This window comes from Coregonus lavaretus (genome assembly GCF_964263955.1).
Source record: "Coregonus lavaretus genome assembly, chromosome: 7".
Classification (NCBI taxonomy): domain Eukaryota; kingdom Metazoa; phylum Chordata; class Actinopteri; order Salmoniformes; family Salmonidae; genus Coregonus; species Coregonus lavaretus.
The window spans coordinates 38,704,015-38,722,545 of NC_139994.1; the positions used below are offsets into that span (position 1 = coordinate 38,704,015).

General features: G+C 42.3%; 1 protein-coding gene across 1 annotated transcript in view; it reads right to left on the reverse strand.

The window, feature by feature from the left end:
- Positions 1 to 551: 551 nt before the first annotated feature.
- Positions 552 to 18,531, reverse strand: part of LOC311132520 (ADAMTS-like protein 1) — a gene marked incomplete at both ends in the record, with an annotated part of 305,351 nt that continues 287,371 nt past the window's right edge. Inside the window, 2 exons of the mRNA XM_084165793.1 lie at positions 552 to 658; positions 2,254 to 2,474. Of these exons, the coding sequence (XP_084021919.1) occupies positions 552 to 658; positions 2,254 to 2,474 (328 nt within the window). The remainder of the gene's footprint in view (positions 659 to 2,253; positions 2,475 to 18,531) is intronic.

Here is an 18,531-nt window from a genome sequence, read left to right on the forward strand (position 1 = left end):
GAGTCTCATAGCAAAGGGTCTGAATACTTATGTAAATCAGGTTTTTTAATTTAGAATAAATGTGCAAAAATTTCTAAAAACCTTTTCTCACTTTGTCATTATGTATTGTGTGTAGATTGACGAGGGAAAAATAATTGTATCTATTTTAGAATAAGGCTGTAACGTAACAGAATGTGGAAAAAGTTAAGGGGTCTGAATACTTTCCGAATGCACTGTATCTAACCATGTTGCTTCTTTTTGTTGTCATCGGAGAACAAATCTCTTCAAATCGTGTTTTAAAAACTCAAATAAAAAATTATTCCTTCAGAACTACATATGTATACACATATACTGTAAACTAAGTACTGTTTGAATATGAAAATGTAATGGGATATATTTGCAAAATGTTGTTTGGTGGCCCACTCTGAGGATATGTACAAATTAAGGAGTGTGGCTTTAAATAATGAACCTATAGTAGAATAGCCAGTGGTATTAAACAATACTGTTCGCTAATCTGTGTGGCAGTCCATGGTTTAACAATAATTGTCTATCCACCTGTCACTTCCTTTCCTTCAGATGTCTCGGCAGGACTGGCAGCAGCGGGTCTTGAACTGGAGCAGGGAACAGAGCTCCAGCTGCCGAACCTTCTCACAATACCTGGTACTGTCCCGACACTCGCCTGTTGGCACACACAAAGGGAGAAAGTGAAGATAAGTGAAGTGAGATAATTTTAGTGAAAGTCATCATGCAAATTTTACAAAGGTGAACAAAGGTTTTTATGTTTGGTGGGCCATGGTTGTGACATTTTCAGTTTCATGAAACTTCCCAAAGTGGTTGCAATTTCGTCAGGCTGAGGTCTTTTGCAATGTCATGGATATAGTTTTTTACACATATTTTTAACGACCTTAAACATGTCTTTACCTGCTTGTATCAGACCAGACATATTCACGTCGTCATGAGGAAAATGGTGGTCACACCAGATATTGGTTTTCTGATCCACTCCCCTACGTTTTTTAAAGGTATCTGTGACCAACAGACTCATATTTGTAATCCCAGTCATGACTGACTTACATTTACGTCATTTAGCAGACACTCTTATCCAGAGCAACTAGGGTTAAGTGCCTTGCTTAAGGGTACATCGACAGATTTTTCACCTAGTCGGCTCGGGGATTAGAACCAGCGACGTTTCGGTTACTGGCACAACGCTCTTACCCACTAAGCTACCTGCCGACCCAATTGACTATTGAACTGTAACTCAGTAAAATCTTTGAAATTGTTGCGTGTTGCGTTTATATTTTTGTACATTGTATTTAAAACACAAATCATTCAGTGAACATTCATTCCGGCTTTAGACTGTGGCGATATCGTCTACATCAGGAGTAGGCAACCCTGTTCCTGGAGTGCCGCAGACACTGCAGGATTTTGTTCAAACTAGGCACCACACCTGACCAACTGAGCTAATTGACCAGTTCAGTGATTGCCTAAATTCAACACACCTGGTCTTCTAAATAAAAACATGAAGTGCCTGTGGCACTCTAGGACCAGAGTTGCAAGGGTGGACCAGGGGGTCTATAGGAATGCAGCTGGCACTGTACTGAAGCCATTGGACGCAGTTTATCATAGCGCACTACGGTTTATTACGGGCTGGCCCTCTCTTAAGTCTTGTAGATCAATGCACTGCTCTCTTTTTGTTTATAAAGCCCTCTTGTGCAAACTTCCACCATGTCTTACTTAATTGTTAAATTACAGGCATACGAGTCACCAGACCCGACCACAAGGATGGCTAACTCTGGACATCCCTTCGGTCTCCACGAGTTAGGTACTGTAAATCTTACTTGTGGAATGATATCTAGAATTCTCTAAAGTTCGATCCCACTGGGTACAGCAGTCATTATAACGTCTAGTTTTGATTTACATTTGGTTGAGTTGTCAACTAACATGAATTCAACGTGAAATAAAAAATACAATCCAATCAGTTTTCCACATTGGTTCAACGTCATCGCATTGAATTGTTTTGTTTAAATGATGTGGAAATAACGTTGATTCAAACAGTTCAGACAGCTGGTTGATGATTTTTTTTTTTTACTGAGGAATGTGTTCGTTTTTCATGATCATATTTTTTATGTTTACTTTCCTTAAATTGCATATTTTTATTGTGTTGGAATTGTAAATATTGTGAATTTGCATGATTGTGTGCAGGGCTTTTCCTTTTTAAATACATTTTTTTTTTTTATGTAGTAATCGGCATGTGAGTTTACAGCCTGTATGACTCACCTCTTCCACAGGACAGGATGTTGCATCGTTGCCAACTGGGAGGACGAGGCCTCCATGTACAGTGGTGCTCACGGGCAGGCTTGCCACTGCGGCGGTGGGCACAGGTCACATGGCGTGACTGGAAACCATGGCGACCGCAGGTGGCAGTGCACTGTGACCAGGGTCCCACGCGCCACTGCAGGGCACAAGTCTCTGTGATGCAGTTCCTGTGTGAGGCAGGCCTGTAAACAAGCACACACACACACACACACACACAGTGGGTGTTATTTCCCCCCATCTCATATCGTATATAAGCTTTTTATATTTTACCTTTCTTGTCACAGTAACATTATCCATCCAGAAACAGCTAAAGCTGGTGACAAAATGCCTTAGCGACCTATTTGTCATTAATCTTGTGCTTTACGAAAAAGGGTATTTTTCCAACATAGTTCTTAAAACTCGTATGTGTTCTTGTTTTCCTGTTGTGGATAAAAAAAACACTTAATATGTTTTATAATGAACGTTGCAAAATGTTTGCCTGGCGAACGCAACAGACTCTTGTGAACCCGCTTTGAAGTTGTCGGAACAATGCGTCAATAATGAAGTGGGCTGTGCTTTTAGTGGTTGTGTCTCTCCCACTCAAACACCCACAGCCACACACGGTTTCAAAATGAACTGAGCAAGAGGACAAATACATTAGAGTGTCTAGTCTGACCTTCTAGGCAGAGTTGCAAAGAAAAAGCCATATCTCAGACTGCCCATCTTAATCTTTAATTTTTATTGGCCAGTCTGAGATATGGCTTTTTCTTTGCAACTCTGCCTAGAAGGTCAGCATCCCGGAGTCGCCTCTTCACTGTTGACGTTGAGACTGGTGTTTTGCGGGTACTATTTAATGAAGCTGCCAGTTGAGGACCTGTGAGGCGCCTGTTTTTCAAACTAGACACTATAATGTATTTGTCCTCTTGCTCAGTTGTGCACTGGGGCCTCCCACTCCTCTTTCTATTCTGTTTAGAGCCTGTTTGCACTGTTCTGTGAAGGGAGTAGTACACAGTGTTGTACGAGATCTTACGTTTCTTGGTGATTTCTCGCATGGAATAGCCTTCATTTCTCAGAACAAGAATAAACTGACGAGTTTCAGAAGAAAGTTCTTTGTTTCTGACCATTTTGAGCCTGTAATCGAACCCACAATTGCTGATGCTCCAGATACTCAACTAGTCTCAAGAAGGCCAGTTTTATTGCTTCTTTAATCAGCACAACAGTTTTCAGCTGTGCTAACATAGTTGCAAAATGGTTTTCTAATGATCAATTAGCCTTTTTAAAATGATAAACTTGGATTAGCAAACACAACATGCCATTGGAACACAGGACTGATGGTTTCTGATAATGGGCCTCTGTACGCTTATGTAGATATTCCATTAAAAATCAGCCGCTTCCAGCTACAATAGCCATTTACAACATTAAAAATGTCTAAACTGTATTTCTGATCAATTTGATGTTATTTTAATGGACAAAAAAATTGCATTTCTTTCAAAAACAAGGACATTTCTAAGTGACCCCAAACCTTTGAACGGTAGTGTGCCTCTGCTGCAGACGATAAGTTCATTAGAGTTACCAGAATCAGAAATTGCAGCCCAAATAAATGCTTCACAGAGTTCAAGTCACAGACACATCTCAACATCAACTGTTCAGAGGGGACTGTGTGAATCAGGCCTTCATGGTCGAATTGCTGCAAAGAAACCACTACTAAAGGACACCAATAAGAAGAGACCTGCTTGGGACAAGAAACACGAGCAATGGACATTAGACTGTTGGAAATGTGTCCTTTGGTCTGGAGTCGATACCACGACAGCCCTCAAAGAACTTCACTGGACTTTATGCAAACTGGAAACCACATATCCTGAGGCTGCATTTATTGTAGCAGGGGATTTTAACAAAACAAATTTGAGGACTAGGCTGCCAAAGTTCTATCAACATATCGACTGTTGTACTCAGGCTGCTAAAATCCTCAACCATTGCTATTCGAACTTCCGGGATGGTTATAAGGCCCCGCCCTCCTTTCAGCAAATCTGACCACAACTCCATTTTGCTCCTCCCTTCCTATAGGCAAAACTCAAACAGGAAGTATCCATGCTAAGGACTATTCAACGCTGATCTGACCAATCGGAATCCACGCTTCAAGATTGTTTTGATCACGCGGACTGGGATATGTTCCGGGTAGCTTGCGAAAATAATTTAGATGAATACACTGAAATGGTGACTGAGTTTATCAGGAACTGTATAGGTGATGTTCTGCCCAAAGTGACTATTAAAACCTACCCTAACCAGAAAACATGGATAGATGGCAGCATTCGTGCAAAACTGAAAGAATGAATCACTGTATTTAACCATGGCAAGGTGACTGGGAATATGGCAGAATACAAACAGTGTAGCTACTCACTCCGCAAGAAAATTTAACTACCAAAACATCAGTATAGAGACAAAGTGGAGTCGCAATTCAACGGCTCAGACACGAGACGTATGTGGAAGGGTCTAAAGACAATCACAGACTACAAAAGGAAAACCAGCCACGTCGCCGACACCGACGTCTCGCTTCCAGACAAGCTAAACACCTTCTTCGCCCCTTTTCCCAGTCTGCTGTCCCCACATGCTTCAAGATGGCCACCATTGTTCCTGTACCCAAGAAAGCAAAGGTAACTGAACTAAATGACTATCGCCCTGTAGCACTCACCTCTGTCATCATGAAGTGCTTTGAGAGACTAGTCAAGGATCATATAACCTCTACCTTATATGTCACCCTAGACCCACTTCAATTTGCTTACCGGCCCAATAGATCCACAGACGATACAAACGCCATCACACTGCACACTGCCCTATCCCATCTGGACAAGAGGAATGCATATGTAAGATTGCTGTTCATTTACTATAGCTCAGCATTCAACACCATAGTCCCCTCCAAGCTCATCATTAAACTCGAGGGTCTGAACCCCGCCCTGTGCAACTGGGTCCTGGACTTCCTGACGGGCCGCCCCCAGGTGGTGAAGGTAGGAAACAACATCTCCACTTCGCTGATCCTCAACACTGGGGCCCCACAAGGGTGTGTGCTCTGCCACCTCCTGTACTCCCTGTTCACCCATGACTGCGTGGCCAAGCACACCTCCAACTCAATCATCAAGTTTGCAGACAACACAACAGTAGTAGGCTTGATTACCAACAATGATGGGACAGCCTACAGGGAGGAGGTGAGGGCTCTCGGAGTGTGGTGCCAGGAAAATAACCTCTCACTCAACGTTAACAAAACAAAGGAGATGATCGTGGACTTCAGGAAACAGCAGAGGGTGCACCCCCCTATCCACATCGACGGGACCGTAGTGGAGAAGATGGAAAGCTTCAGGTTCCTTGGTGTACACATCACTGACAAACTGAAATGGTCCACACACGCAGACAGTGTGGTGAAGAAGGTGCAACAGAGCCTCTTCAACCTCAAGAGGCTAAAGAAATTTGACTTGGCACCTAAAACCCTCACAAACTTTTACAGATGCACAATTGAGAGCATCCTGTCGGGCTGTATCATCACCTGGCATGGCAACCTTACTTCCCGCAACCGCAGGGCCCTCCAGAGGGTGGTGCGGTCTGTCAAACGCATTACCGGGGGCAAGCTACCCACCCTTCAGGACACATACAGCACCCGATGTCACAGGAAGGCCAAAAAGAAATTCAACGACATCATCCACCCAAGCCACTGCCTGTTCACCCTGCTATCATCCAGAAGGTGAAGTCAGTACAGGTGCATCAAGCTGGGACCGAGAGAATGAAAAACAGCTTCTATCTCCAGGGCATCAGACTTTTAAATAGCCATCACTAGCACATTAGAGGCTGCTGCTGCCTATTGAAATCACGGGTCACTTTAATAATGTTTACATATCTTGCACTACTCAGCTCATATGTATATACTGTATTCTAATATTCTATTGTATAGTCCAGTTCATTGCTTGTCCATATACAGTTGAAGTCAGAAGTTTACATACACTTAGGTTGGAGTCATTAAAACTAGTTTTTCAACCACTCCACAATTTTCTTGTTAGCTAACTAGAGTTTCGGTTAGGACATCTACTTTTGCACGACACACGTAATTTTCCCAATAATTGTTTACAGACAGATTATTTCACTTATAATTCACTATATCACAATTCCAGTGGATCAGAAGTACAGTAAGTTGACTGTGCCTTTAAACAGCTTTGAAAATTCCAGAAAATGATGTCATGTCTTTAGGCTAATTTAGGCTTCTGATAGGCTAATTGACATAATTTGAGTCAATTGGAGGTGTACCTGTGGATGTATTTCAAGGCCTACCTTCAAACTCAGTGCCTTTTTGCTTTACATCATGGTAAAATCAAAAGAAATCAGCCAAGACCTCAGAAAAAAAATTGTAGACCTCCACAAGTCTGGTTCATCATTGGGAGCAATTTCCAAACGCCTGAAGGTACCACATTCATCTGTACAAACAATAGTACGCAAGTATAAACACAATGGGACCATGCAGCTGTCATACCGCTCAGGAAGGAGACACGTTCTGTCTCCTAGAGAATAACGTAGTTTGGTGCGAAAAGTTCAAATCAATCCCAGAACAACAGCAAAGGACCTTGTGAAGATGCTGGAGGAAACAGATACAAAATTATTTATATCCACAGTAAAACGAGTCCTATATTGACATAACCTGAAAGGCTGCTCAGCAAGGAAGAAGCCACTGCTCCATAAAAAAAGCCAGACTACTGTTTGCAACTGCACATGGGGACAAAGATCGTAGTTTTTGGAGAAATGTCCTATGATCTGATGAAACAAAAATAGAACTGTTTGGACATAATGACCATCGTTATGTTTGGAGGAAAAAGGGGTTGGCTTGCAAGCCGAAGAACAACATCCCAACCGTGATGCACGGGGGTGGCAGCATCATGCTGTGGGGGTGCTTTGCTGCAGGAGGGACTGGTGCACTTCACAAAACAGATGGGATCACGAGGAAGGAAAATTGGAACAACATCTCAAGACATCAGTCAGGAAGTTAAAGCTTGGTCACAAATGGGTCCTCCAAATGGACAATGACCCCAAGCATACTTCCAAATGTGTGGCACAATGGCTTAAGGACAACAAAGTCAAGGAATTGGAATTGGAATCCTATAGAAAATGTGTGGGCAGAACTGAAAAAGCATGTGCGAGCAAGGAGGCCTACAAACCTGACTCAGCTACACAAGCTGTGTCAGGAGGAATGGGCCAAAATCCACCCAACTTATTGTGGGAAGCTTGTGGAAGGCTACCCAAAACGTTTGACCCAAGTTAAACAATTTAAAGGCAATGCTACCAAATACTAATTGAGTGTATGTAAACTTCTGACCCACAGGCCAAAATCCCTGCTGCAGTGTGTGCAAACCTGGTCAAGACCTACAGGAAATATATGATCTCTGTAATTCCAAACAAAGGTTTCTGTACCAAATAATACGTTCTGCTTTTCTGATGTATCAAATACTTATGTCATGCAATAAAATGCAAATTAATTACTTAAAAATCATACAATGTGTTTTTCTGGATTTTTGTTTTAGATTCCGTCTCTCACAGTTGAAGTGTACCTATGATAAAAATTACAGACCTCTACATGCTTTTTAAGTAGGAAAACCTGCAAATTCGGCAGTGTATCAAATACTTGTTCTCCCCACTGTATGTGACAAATAAAATTGGATTTGATTTGACTAGATTTGACCTGCCTTAAGTACCTATTTCAGTTCAACAAAGGCTTTCTGCAGGGCAATAAAGGCAGATTGAAGCTCTGACAGAGCCTGGTCAGCTGTGGGGGCAATACCACAGTGTCATCAGCATACAGGTGAAAGTTATATATGTATTTTTTATAGATAAATAGTGAGAGAAAAAAACGGACAGAGAATCGATCCCTTTACTATGTCCAGAAAACCTGATTTAACACCATCAGTAAATACATACTTTCAGTAAATACACACTGTATTCTGTCCTTTAAATAATTTTCAAACCAGCTGCACGCAGCCTTGTTCTGGTCAATTGATGAAAGCCTCTGAGTAAGTAATGAGTGATCCACAGTATCGAAAGCTTTTGACAGGTCTTCTTATCCAAACAATTAAGACAATTAAGAACATAATTTAAAACCAAAGAAGTAGCAGAGATCTAGCTATGAACTGGTCTGAAACCTAAATTGTGTACATTTAAAATACATTTCATAGTTAAGAAGGACCAAGGTTAAGTATTTTACAAGGATTCTAAAATTTTTGCTTTGCAAGAGAGATTGGAAATGGGCCGATAATGATTTAGGTCACACGGGCCACCACCTTTGTGAAGGGGGAGTATACGACTGTGTTCCAGACTCTGGGGATGATACCAGAAATCATTGTACGGTAAAAAATATGTGTTAAAGATTCTGCAATCAGAGGGGCTGAAAGTTGCAGCAAGAAAGGATCAAGCAAATTAGCCTTGGTGGATTTTTTTACATACATTTTGTACAAGGCGTCTAGCACATTACAAGTAGAAAGTTGTGAAATGAAAACAAATATTTATTAGAAGTTGACAGAACTTCCATCGAGCCAACCAGAGGCTGGGAGAGGGGCAAGCAGTCGACTGGCTGACCAGGGTCAATTAAACCACCATTTCTTTCAAATAAAAACCTGCAGAGATGATAAAACGCTGATTAAAAGCATAACTTATCTCATTTCTCTCAGTAGTGATGCCAGAGTCTGACACAAATTGCTTAGGCAGGGAAGGAGAGGAATTTCCACGCTTCAGTGCAATAACTGGTTTGCAAAATGTTGATGAATCACCAGCAGAGTCTGAGATAGAACTTAGAAAGCAGATACATTTAGCTTCTTTATTTAGGAAGTGCATCTATTTCTCAATTGCCTGAAAAGCTGCCAAACAGCTACCTAGTCAGTTTTTCTAGACTTTGACCAGGCCTGATTACTCATCATAATGAGATCTGAAAGTTCTATAGAGAACCAATGATATTATACATATTTTTTAACTCTAAGGTGTTTAAAGGGGGTGTGTTTGTCTGCCAGATAAATTAAAATAGATGGGAAAAGTTTTAGAGACAGTTTAGGGACAGCATGCATCTGATAGTGGAAAGATCGGCGCAATACACATCATGAAGAAACCCTTGGGGATAAACGTTTTTATATTTACTCTTCCTAATTATAGTAGGAATGGCGCCGGAGGAGCTGGCTGCCGTTTTATGGGTTCCTAACCAATTGTGCTATTGTGTGTGTTTTTTCGTGTTATTTATAACTTATTTTGTACATAATGTTTCTGCCACCGTCTCTTATGACCGAAAAGAGCTTCTGGATATCAGGACAGTGATTAATCACCTCGTACTGGAAGAAGATTTTTTCTTTAACGAGTCGGACGCAAAGGATTTTCTTCAGACACCCGTCAAGGCCCAAATCCCTGTCATTCACATGAGAAACAGACAGAGATATCGGGGACGTAGGTCGGGGTGCCTTGTAAGGATTCGACGGCGAGTGGGTAATCTGCCTCTACAATCAGTCCTATTAGCCAACGTACAATCATTGGATAACAAAATAGACGAACTACGATCACGGATATTCTACCAACGGGACATTAAAAACTGTAATATCTTATGTTTCACCAAGTCGTTGCTAAACGACGTCATGGTTAACATACAGCTGGTGGGATATACGCGGCATCGGCAAGATAGAACAGCTGCCTCCGGTAAGACAAGAGGTGGTGGTCTGTGTATATTTGTAAACAACAGCTGGTGCACGAAATCGAATAGTCTCGAGGTCTTGCTCGCCTGAGGTAGAGTATCTCATGATAAGCTGTAGAACACACTATTTACCAAGAGAGTTTTCATCTATATTTTTCATAGCTGTCTATTTACCACCACAAACCGATGCTGGCACTAAGACCGCACTCTGTATAATGCCATAAGCAAACAGGAAAACGCTAATCCTAGTGACCGGGGACTTTAATGCAGGGAAACGTACATCTGTTTTACCAAATTTCTACCAGTATGTTAAATATGCAACAAGAGGAAAAATAAACTCTAGACCACCTTTCCTCCACAAACAGAGACGCATACAAAGCTCTCCCTCGCCCTCCATTTGGCAAATCTGATCATAATTCTATCCTCCTGATTCCTGCTTAAAAGCAAAAACGAAAGCAGGAAGCACCAGTGATTTGGTCAATAAAGAAGTGGTCATATGCTAAGCTACAGGACAGTTTTGCTAGCACAGACTGGAATATGTTCCTTGATTCTTTCGATGGCATTGAGGAGTACACCACATCAGTCACTGGCTTCATCAATAAGTGCATCGATGACGTCGTCTCCACAGTGACCATACGTACATACCCCAACCAGAAGCCATGGTTAACAGGCAACATCCGCATTGAGCTAAAGGGTAGAGCTTCCGCTTTCAAGGAGCGGGACTCTAATCAGGGCGCTTATAAGAAATCCCTCCAACGAACCATCAAACAAGCAAAGCGTCAATACAGGACTAAGATTGAATCATATTACACCTGCTCCGACGCTCATCGGATGTGGCAGGGCTTGCAAACTATTACAGACTACAAAGGGAAGCACAGCCGCGAAATGCCCAGTGAAACAAGCCTACAAGACAAGCTAAATTACTTCTATGCTCACTTCGAGGCAAGCAACACTGAAGCATGCATGAGAGCATCAGCTGTTCCGGACGACTGTGTGATCACGCTCTCCATATCCGATGTGAGTAAGACCTTTATACAGGTCAACATTCACAAGGCCGCAGGGCCAGACGGATTACCAGGACGTGTACTCCGAGCATGCGCTGGCCAACTGGAAAGATTCTTCACTGACATTTTCAAGCAGTCCCTGACTGAGTTGGTAATGCCATGTTTCAAGCATTCCACCATAGTCCCTGTGCCCAAGAACATTAAGGTAACCTGCCTAAATGACTACCGACCCGTAGCACTCACATCTGTAGCCATGAAGTGCTTTGAAAGGCTGGTCATGGCTCACATCAACACCATTATCCCAGAAACCCTAGACCCACTCCGATTTGCATACCGCTCAGTGTTCAACACCATAGTGACCTCAAAGCTCATCACTAATCTAAGGACCCTGGGACTGAACACCTCCCTCTGCAACTGGATCCTGGACTTCCTGACGGGCCGCCCCCAGGTGGTAAGGGTAGGTAACAATACATCTGCCACGCTGATCCTCAACACGGGGGCCCCTAAGGGGTACGTGCTCAGTCCCCTCCTGTACTCCCTGTTCACCCATGACTGCATGCCCAGGCATGACTCCAGCACCATCATTAAGTTTGCCGACAACACAACAGTGGTAGGCCTGATCACCGACAAGATGAGACAGCGTATAGGGAGGAGATCAGAGACCTGTCCTTGTGGTGCCAGGATGACGAACTCTCCCTCAACGTGATCAAGACAAAGGAGATGATTGTGCACTACAGGGTAAAAAAGAGGACTGAGCATCGACGGGGCTGTAGTGGAAATGGTTGAGAGCTTCAAGTTCCTTGGTGTCCACATCAACAACAAACTATCATGGTCCAAACACACCAAGACAGTCGTGAAGAGAGCACAACAAAGCCTATTGCCCCTCAGGAGACTGAAAATATTTGGCATGGGTCCTCAGATCCTCAAAAAGTTATGCAGCTGCACCATCGAGAGCATCCTGACTGGTTGCATCACCACCTGGTATGGCAACTGCTCGGCCTCCGACCTCAAGGCACTACAGAGGGTAGTGCGTGTGGACCAGTACATCACTGGGGCCAAGCTTCCTGCCATACAGTACCTCTATACCAGGCAGTGTCAAAAATTGTCAAATACTCCAGCCACCCTAGCCATAGAATGTTCTCTCTGCTACTGCACGGCAAGCGGTACCGGTGTGCAAAGTCTAGGTCCAAAAGGCTTCTTAACAGCTTCTAACTCCCAAGCCATAAGACTCCTTAACAGCTAATCATGGCTACCCGGACTATTTGCATTGTCCCACCCCACCCCACCCCACCCCCTCTTTTACGCTGCTGCTACTATGTTTCTTATCTATGTATAGTCACTTTAACTCTACCCACATGTACATATTACCTCAATTACCTTGACTAACCGGTGCCACCGCACACTGACTCTGTACCAGTACCCCCTGTATATAGCCTCCCTACTGTTATTTTATTTTACTGCTGCTCTTTAATTATTTTTACTTAACACCTATTTTTCTTAAAACTGCATTGATTGTTATAGGCTTGTAAGTAAGCATTGTTGTAAGGTTGTATTCGGCGCATGTGACATATACAATTTGATTTGATTTGATCAGTGTTTTTCTTTTGGTATCTCTAATACAGTGGTCACCAACTGGTCGATCACGAGCTTCAAGGCATTCCTAGTTAATCACAATACATTTCTGTAGAAAAACCAACGATAAAGGCTTGCAGTCTTTTTTTTCTTTTTTTTCTTGCGCTGTTGGCGGTACAGTGCATTCGGAAAGTATTCAGGCGTTTCCTTTTTCCACATTTTGTTACGTTAGACTTATTCTAAAATTGATTAAATACAGTTTTTCTTCATCAATATACACACAATACCCCATAATGTCAAAGGGAAAACAGTTTTTTATAAATTTGAGCAAATGTATACAAATTAAAAAACTAAAATACCTTATTTACATAAGTATGAGACTCGAAATTGAGCTCAGGTGCATCCTGTTTCCATTGATAATCCTTGAGATGTTTCTACAACTTGATCGGAGTCCAGTTGTGGTAAATTCAATTGATTGGACATGATTTGGAAAGGCAAACACCTGTCTATATATTTGTTGTGTATTGATATTCTAGTTTTGTCCCTTTAGGGCACCTGTAACCCCCTTGCTTACCTACATTGAAATGCTTGGAATGTTCTTCCGGTGAAACGCATTAAAACAATGCCCACGTTAATTTCTACTCCCGTCTCATGTCCTGTCCTTATATTAGTTGTATAAGTAATATAGTGTGCTATACAACAATAATGTCCCACAGTTGACAGTGCATGTCAGAGCAAAAAGCAAGCCATGAGGTCGAAGGAATTGTCCGTAGAGCTCCGTGACAGGATTATGTCTAGGTACAGATCTGGGGAAGGGTACCAAAACATTTCTGCAGCATTGAAGGTCCAATAACCTGATGGTCACTCTGACAGAGCTCCAGAGTTCCTCAGTGGAGATGGGAGAACCTTCCAGAAGGACAACCATCTCTGCAGCACTCCACCAATCAGTCCTTTATGGTTGAGTGGCCAGACGGAAGCCAATCCTCAGTAAAAGGCACATGACAGCCCGCTTGGATTTTGCCAAAAGGCACCTAAAGGACTCTCAGACCATGAGAAATAAGATTTTCTGGTCTGATGAAACCAAGATTGAACTCTTTGGCCTGAATGCCAAGCGTCAAGTCTGGAGGAAACCTGGCACCATCCCTACAGTGAAGCATGGTGGTGGCAGCATCATGCAGTGGGGATGTTTTTCAGCGGCAGGGACTGGGACACTAGTCAGGATCAGGGGAGCAAAGTACAGAGAGAGTACTCTCCACCTTTTGCAGCAATTACAGCTGCAAGTCTCTTGGAGTATGTCTCTATAAGCTTGGCACATCTAGCCACTGGGATTTTTGCCCATTCTTCAAGGCAACACCTCTCCAGCTCCTTCAAGTTGGATGGGTTCCGCTGGTGTACAGCAATCTTTAAGTCATACCACAGATTCTCAATTGGATTGAGGTCTGGGCTTTGACTAGGCCATTCCAAGACATTTAAATGTTTCCCCTTAAACCATTTAAGTGTTGCTTTAGCAGTATGCTTAGGGTCATTGTCCTGCTGGAAGGTGAACCTCCATCCCAGTCGCAAATCTCTGGAAGACTGAAACAGGTTTCCCTAAAGAATTTCCTTCATGGTGCCGCTTGCTTGGTGGTGCCCCTTGCTTAGCGGTGTAGCAGACTCTGGGGCATTTCAGAATAGGGATATACAGTTGAAGTCGTAAGTTTACGTACACCTTAGCCAAATACATTTAAACTCAGTTTTTCACAATTCCTGACATTTAATCCTAGTAAAAATTCCCTGTCTTAGGTCAGTTAGGATCACCACTTTATTTTAAGAATGTGAAATGTCAGAATACTAGTAGAAAGTGATTTCTTTCAGCTTTTATTTCTTTCATCACATTCCCAGTGGGCAAGAAGTTTACATACACTCAATTAGTATTTGGTAGCATTGCCTTTAAATTGTTTAACTTGGGTCAAACGTTTCGGGTAGCCTTCCACAAGCTTCCCATAATAAGTTGGGTGAATTCTGGCCCATTCATCCTGACAGAGCTGGTGTAACTGAGTCAGGTTTGTAGCCACTCCAATACCTTGACTTTGTTGTCCTTAAGCCATTTTGCCGCAACTTTGGAAGTACAGTATGCTTGGGTTCATTGTCCATTTGGAAGACCCATTTGTGACCAAGCTTTAACTTCCTGACTGATGTCTTGAGATGTTGCTTCAATATATCCACATAATTTTCCTTCCTCATGATGCCATGTATTTTGTGAAGTGCACCAGTCCCTCCTGCAGCAAAGCACCCCCACAGCATGATGCTGCCACCCCCGTTCTTCACGGTTGGGATGGTGTGCTTCGGCTTGCAAGCAACCCCCCTTTTTCTCCTAACCAAACGATAGTCATTATGGCCAAACAGTTCTATTTTTGTTTCATCAGACCAGAGGACATTTCTCAATTTTTTGCACTTTTCGCACCAAATTACGTTCATCTCTAGGAGACAGAACGCCTCTCCTTCCTGAGCGGTATGATGGCTTCGTGGTCCCATGGTGTTTATACTTGTGTACTATTGTTTGTACAGATGAACGTGGTACCTTCAGGCGTTTGGAAATTGCTCCCAAGGATGAACCAGACTTGTGGAGGTCTACAATTATTGTTTCTGAGGTCTTGGCTGATTTCTTTAGATTTTCCCATGATGTCAAGCAAAGAGGCACTGAGTTTGAAGGTAGGCCTTAAAATACATCCACAGGTACACCTCCAATTGACTCAAATTATGTAAATTAGCTTATCAGAAGCTTCTAAAGCCATGACATCATTCTGGAATTTCCCAAGCTGTTTAAAGGCACAGTCAACTTAGTGTATGTAAACTTCTGACCCACTGGAATTGTGATACAGTGAATTATAAGTGAAATAATCTGTCTGTAAACAATTGTTGGAAATATTACTTGTGTCATGCACAAAGTAGATGTCCTAACCGACTTGCCAAAACTATTGTTTGTTAAAAAGATATTAGTGGAGTGGTTGAAAAACGAGTTTTAATGACTCCAACCTAAGTGGATGTAAACTTCTGACTTCAAGTAGTCAACCCCCTGAGTCAATACATATTAGAAACACCTTTGGCAGCAATTACAGCTGTGCGTCTTGTTGGATAAGTCTGTAAGAACTTTCCACACCTGTATTGTACAATATTTGCACATTATTTTTTTTAAAACCTCTTCAAGCTCTGTCAAGTTAGTTGCTGGTCATTGCTAGAGAGCCATTTGACAGCGTTCATTCACTACAGCTCAGCCTTCAACACCATAGTACCCTCCAAGCTCATCATTAAGCTCGGGGCCCCGGGTCTGAACCCCGCCCTGTGCAATCCCATAGAAAATCTGTGGAGGGAGCTGAAGGTTCGAGTTGCCCAGCGACAGCCCCGAAACCTGAAGGATCTGGAGAAGGTCTGTATGGAGGAAACCTGCTGCAGTGTGTGCAAACCTGGTCAAGACCTACAGGAAACGTATGATCTCTGTAATTGCAAACAAAGGTTTCTGTACCAAATATTAAGTTCTGCTTTTCAGTATCAAATACTTATGTCATGCAACAAAATGCAAATGAATTACTTAAAAATCATTCAATGTGATTTTCTGGATTTTTGATTCCGTCTCTCACAGTTGAAGTGTACCTATGATAAAAAGTATAGACCTCTACATGCTTTGTAAGTAGAAAAACCTACAAAATCGGCAGTGTATCAAATACTTGTTCTCCCCACTGTATCTAGGAAAAACAAAGTTCCAAAATCTGGGCCTAATATGAGGTCATACAATATTTTTGTAGTGATTTTTATGTTGTTGATGTAAAATAACATTTGTTGGTCCGCTGTGTTTAATGACGAGCAAACAGACGTTGCACTTGACACATTTATGAAATTGCTTATCCCAATTACCAATAAGCATGCACCCTTTAAGAAAATGACTGTAAAAACGTTTAGATCCCTGTGGATTGATGAGTAATTGAAAAAGTGTTTGGTTGAGAGGGATGAGGCAAAAGGAATGGCAAATAAGTCTGTCTGCACAACCGATTGGCAAACGTACTGCAAATTGAGAAATCATGCGACTAAACTCAAAAAAAAGAAGAAGAAACTACACTATGAAACAAAGATAAATTACATAAAGAATGATAGTAAAAAGCTTTGGCGCACCTTAAATGAAATGTTGGGAAAAAAGGCAAACTACAAAACCAACTGATATTGCCAACTACTAATGTTTTTCATTGGCAAAATTAGCAAACTTAGGCATGACATGCCAGCAACAAACACTGACACTACACATTCAATTATATCTGACCAAATTATGAAAGACAAGAGTTGTAATTTTGAATTCCGTAAAGTGAGTGTGATAAATAATATGGAAATTGAGCAAGTTGAGGTGACTAAACTGCTTGGAGTAACCCAGGATTGTAAACTGTCATGGTCAAAACATATTGATACAACAGTAGCTAAAATGGGGAGAAGTCTGTCCATAATAAAGCGCTGCTCTACCTTCTTAACAGCACTATCAACAAGGCAGGTACTACAGGCTCTAGTTTTGTCGCACCTGGACTACTGTTCAGTCGTGTGGTCAGGTGCCACAAAGAGGGACTTAGGAAAACTGCAATTGGCTCAGAAGAATGCAGCACAGCTGGATGTACACAGAGGGCATGTCAATCTCTACTGGCTAAAAGTGGAGGAAAGATTGACTTCATCACTACTTGTATTTGTGAGAGCTATTGACATGTTGAAAGCACAGAGCTGTCTGTTTAAATGACTAGCACACAGCTCAGACTCCCATGCATACCCCACAAGACATGCCACATGAGGTCTCTTCAAATTCCCCAAGTCCAGAACAGACTATGGGAGGTGCACAGTACTAAATAGAGCCATGACTACATGGAACTCTATTCCACATCAGGTAACTGATGCAAGTAGTAGAATCACATTTTCAAAACAGATACAGTGAAGCAAAACAAACATAGGCACAGACACATGCATACACACACACACAATAACATATGCACTATACACACACGTACACATGGTTTTTTGTACAGTAGATATGTGGTAGTGGTGGAGTAGGGGCCTGAGGGCACACAGTGTGTTGTGAAATCTGTGAATGTATTGTAACATTTTTAAAATTGTACGAACTGCCTTAATTTTGCTGGACCCCAGGAAGAGTAGCTGCTGCCATAATAAATACAAATACAAAGACAAATCTGTTACCAGCAAATTATTGATTTCATGAACCTTGTTTCTTAAGCTACATATGTTAACTTGGGCTATTTTGAGCACTTTTCTTCTGGGATGCTTACTTGTTTTTATTGCTTTACTGGGATGTGCTCATGTTTTTTATGTTAGTGCAGGGTGAGCTGCACACAGTGGACTTCCTCATAGGGCACACCGGCTCAGTGCTAACAGTATAAATCTGGTTCATATGCTCATGATTACTGCATACAATAGCTGTAGGATCAGCAGAGGCATTCAGGGCAGTTAGAGGGACATAAATTAGGTTACTTATATTGTGTCTCCCGACACCCCTGGTGTAATGTACATTTGCTGAAGCATTATTACAACTCTGCGTCACAATGGTAGGTATTAGCTGAACTGGGCTTGGGTCATTGATAAGTCATTGTCTCAACACAGCCTTATAATGCTGTGAAAGGATCCAGGAACCCAAATGATTTGGGTGGATTCCATCCTCCTTATAAAACGTGTATTGTTCCCAAAAGGTATCAAAATTGTCAATTTGGGAGCAGCTTAGTAATGTCATTTACTCAAGTTCCTGGATAGGACATTGTTTTTGCACCAGGAACTGTCACATTTCTTACCATAGAACTGCCCAAAATCACGGCTGGCGAGAAGGACGAGAAAATCCGCCCACTCCCACGCTTCACAGGATTCGGAGAACCCTTTATGGACGGGCGAGAGGCAGGATAACTTGAGCCCGTTGCTCCCGGCACAGGCCTCCGACAGATGGAGAAGCCCTGCTCGATCCAAAGCAGGGACGGAAGG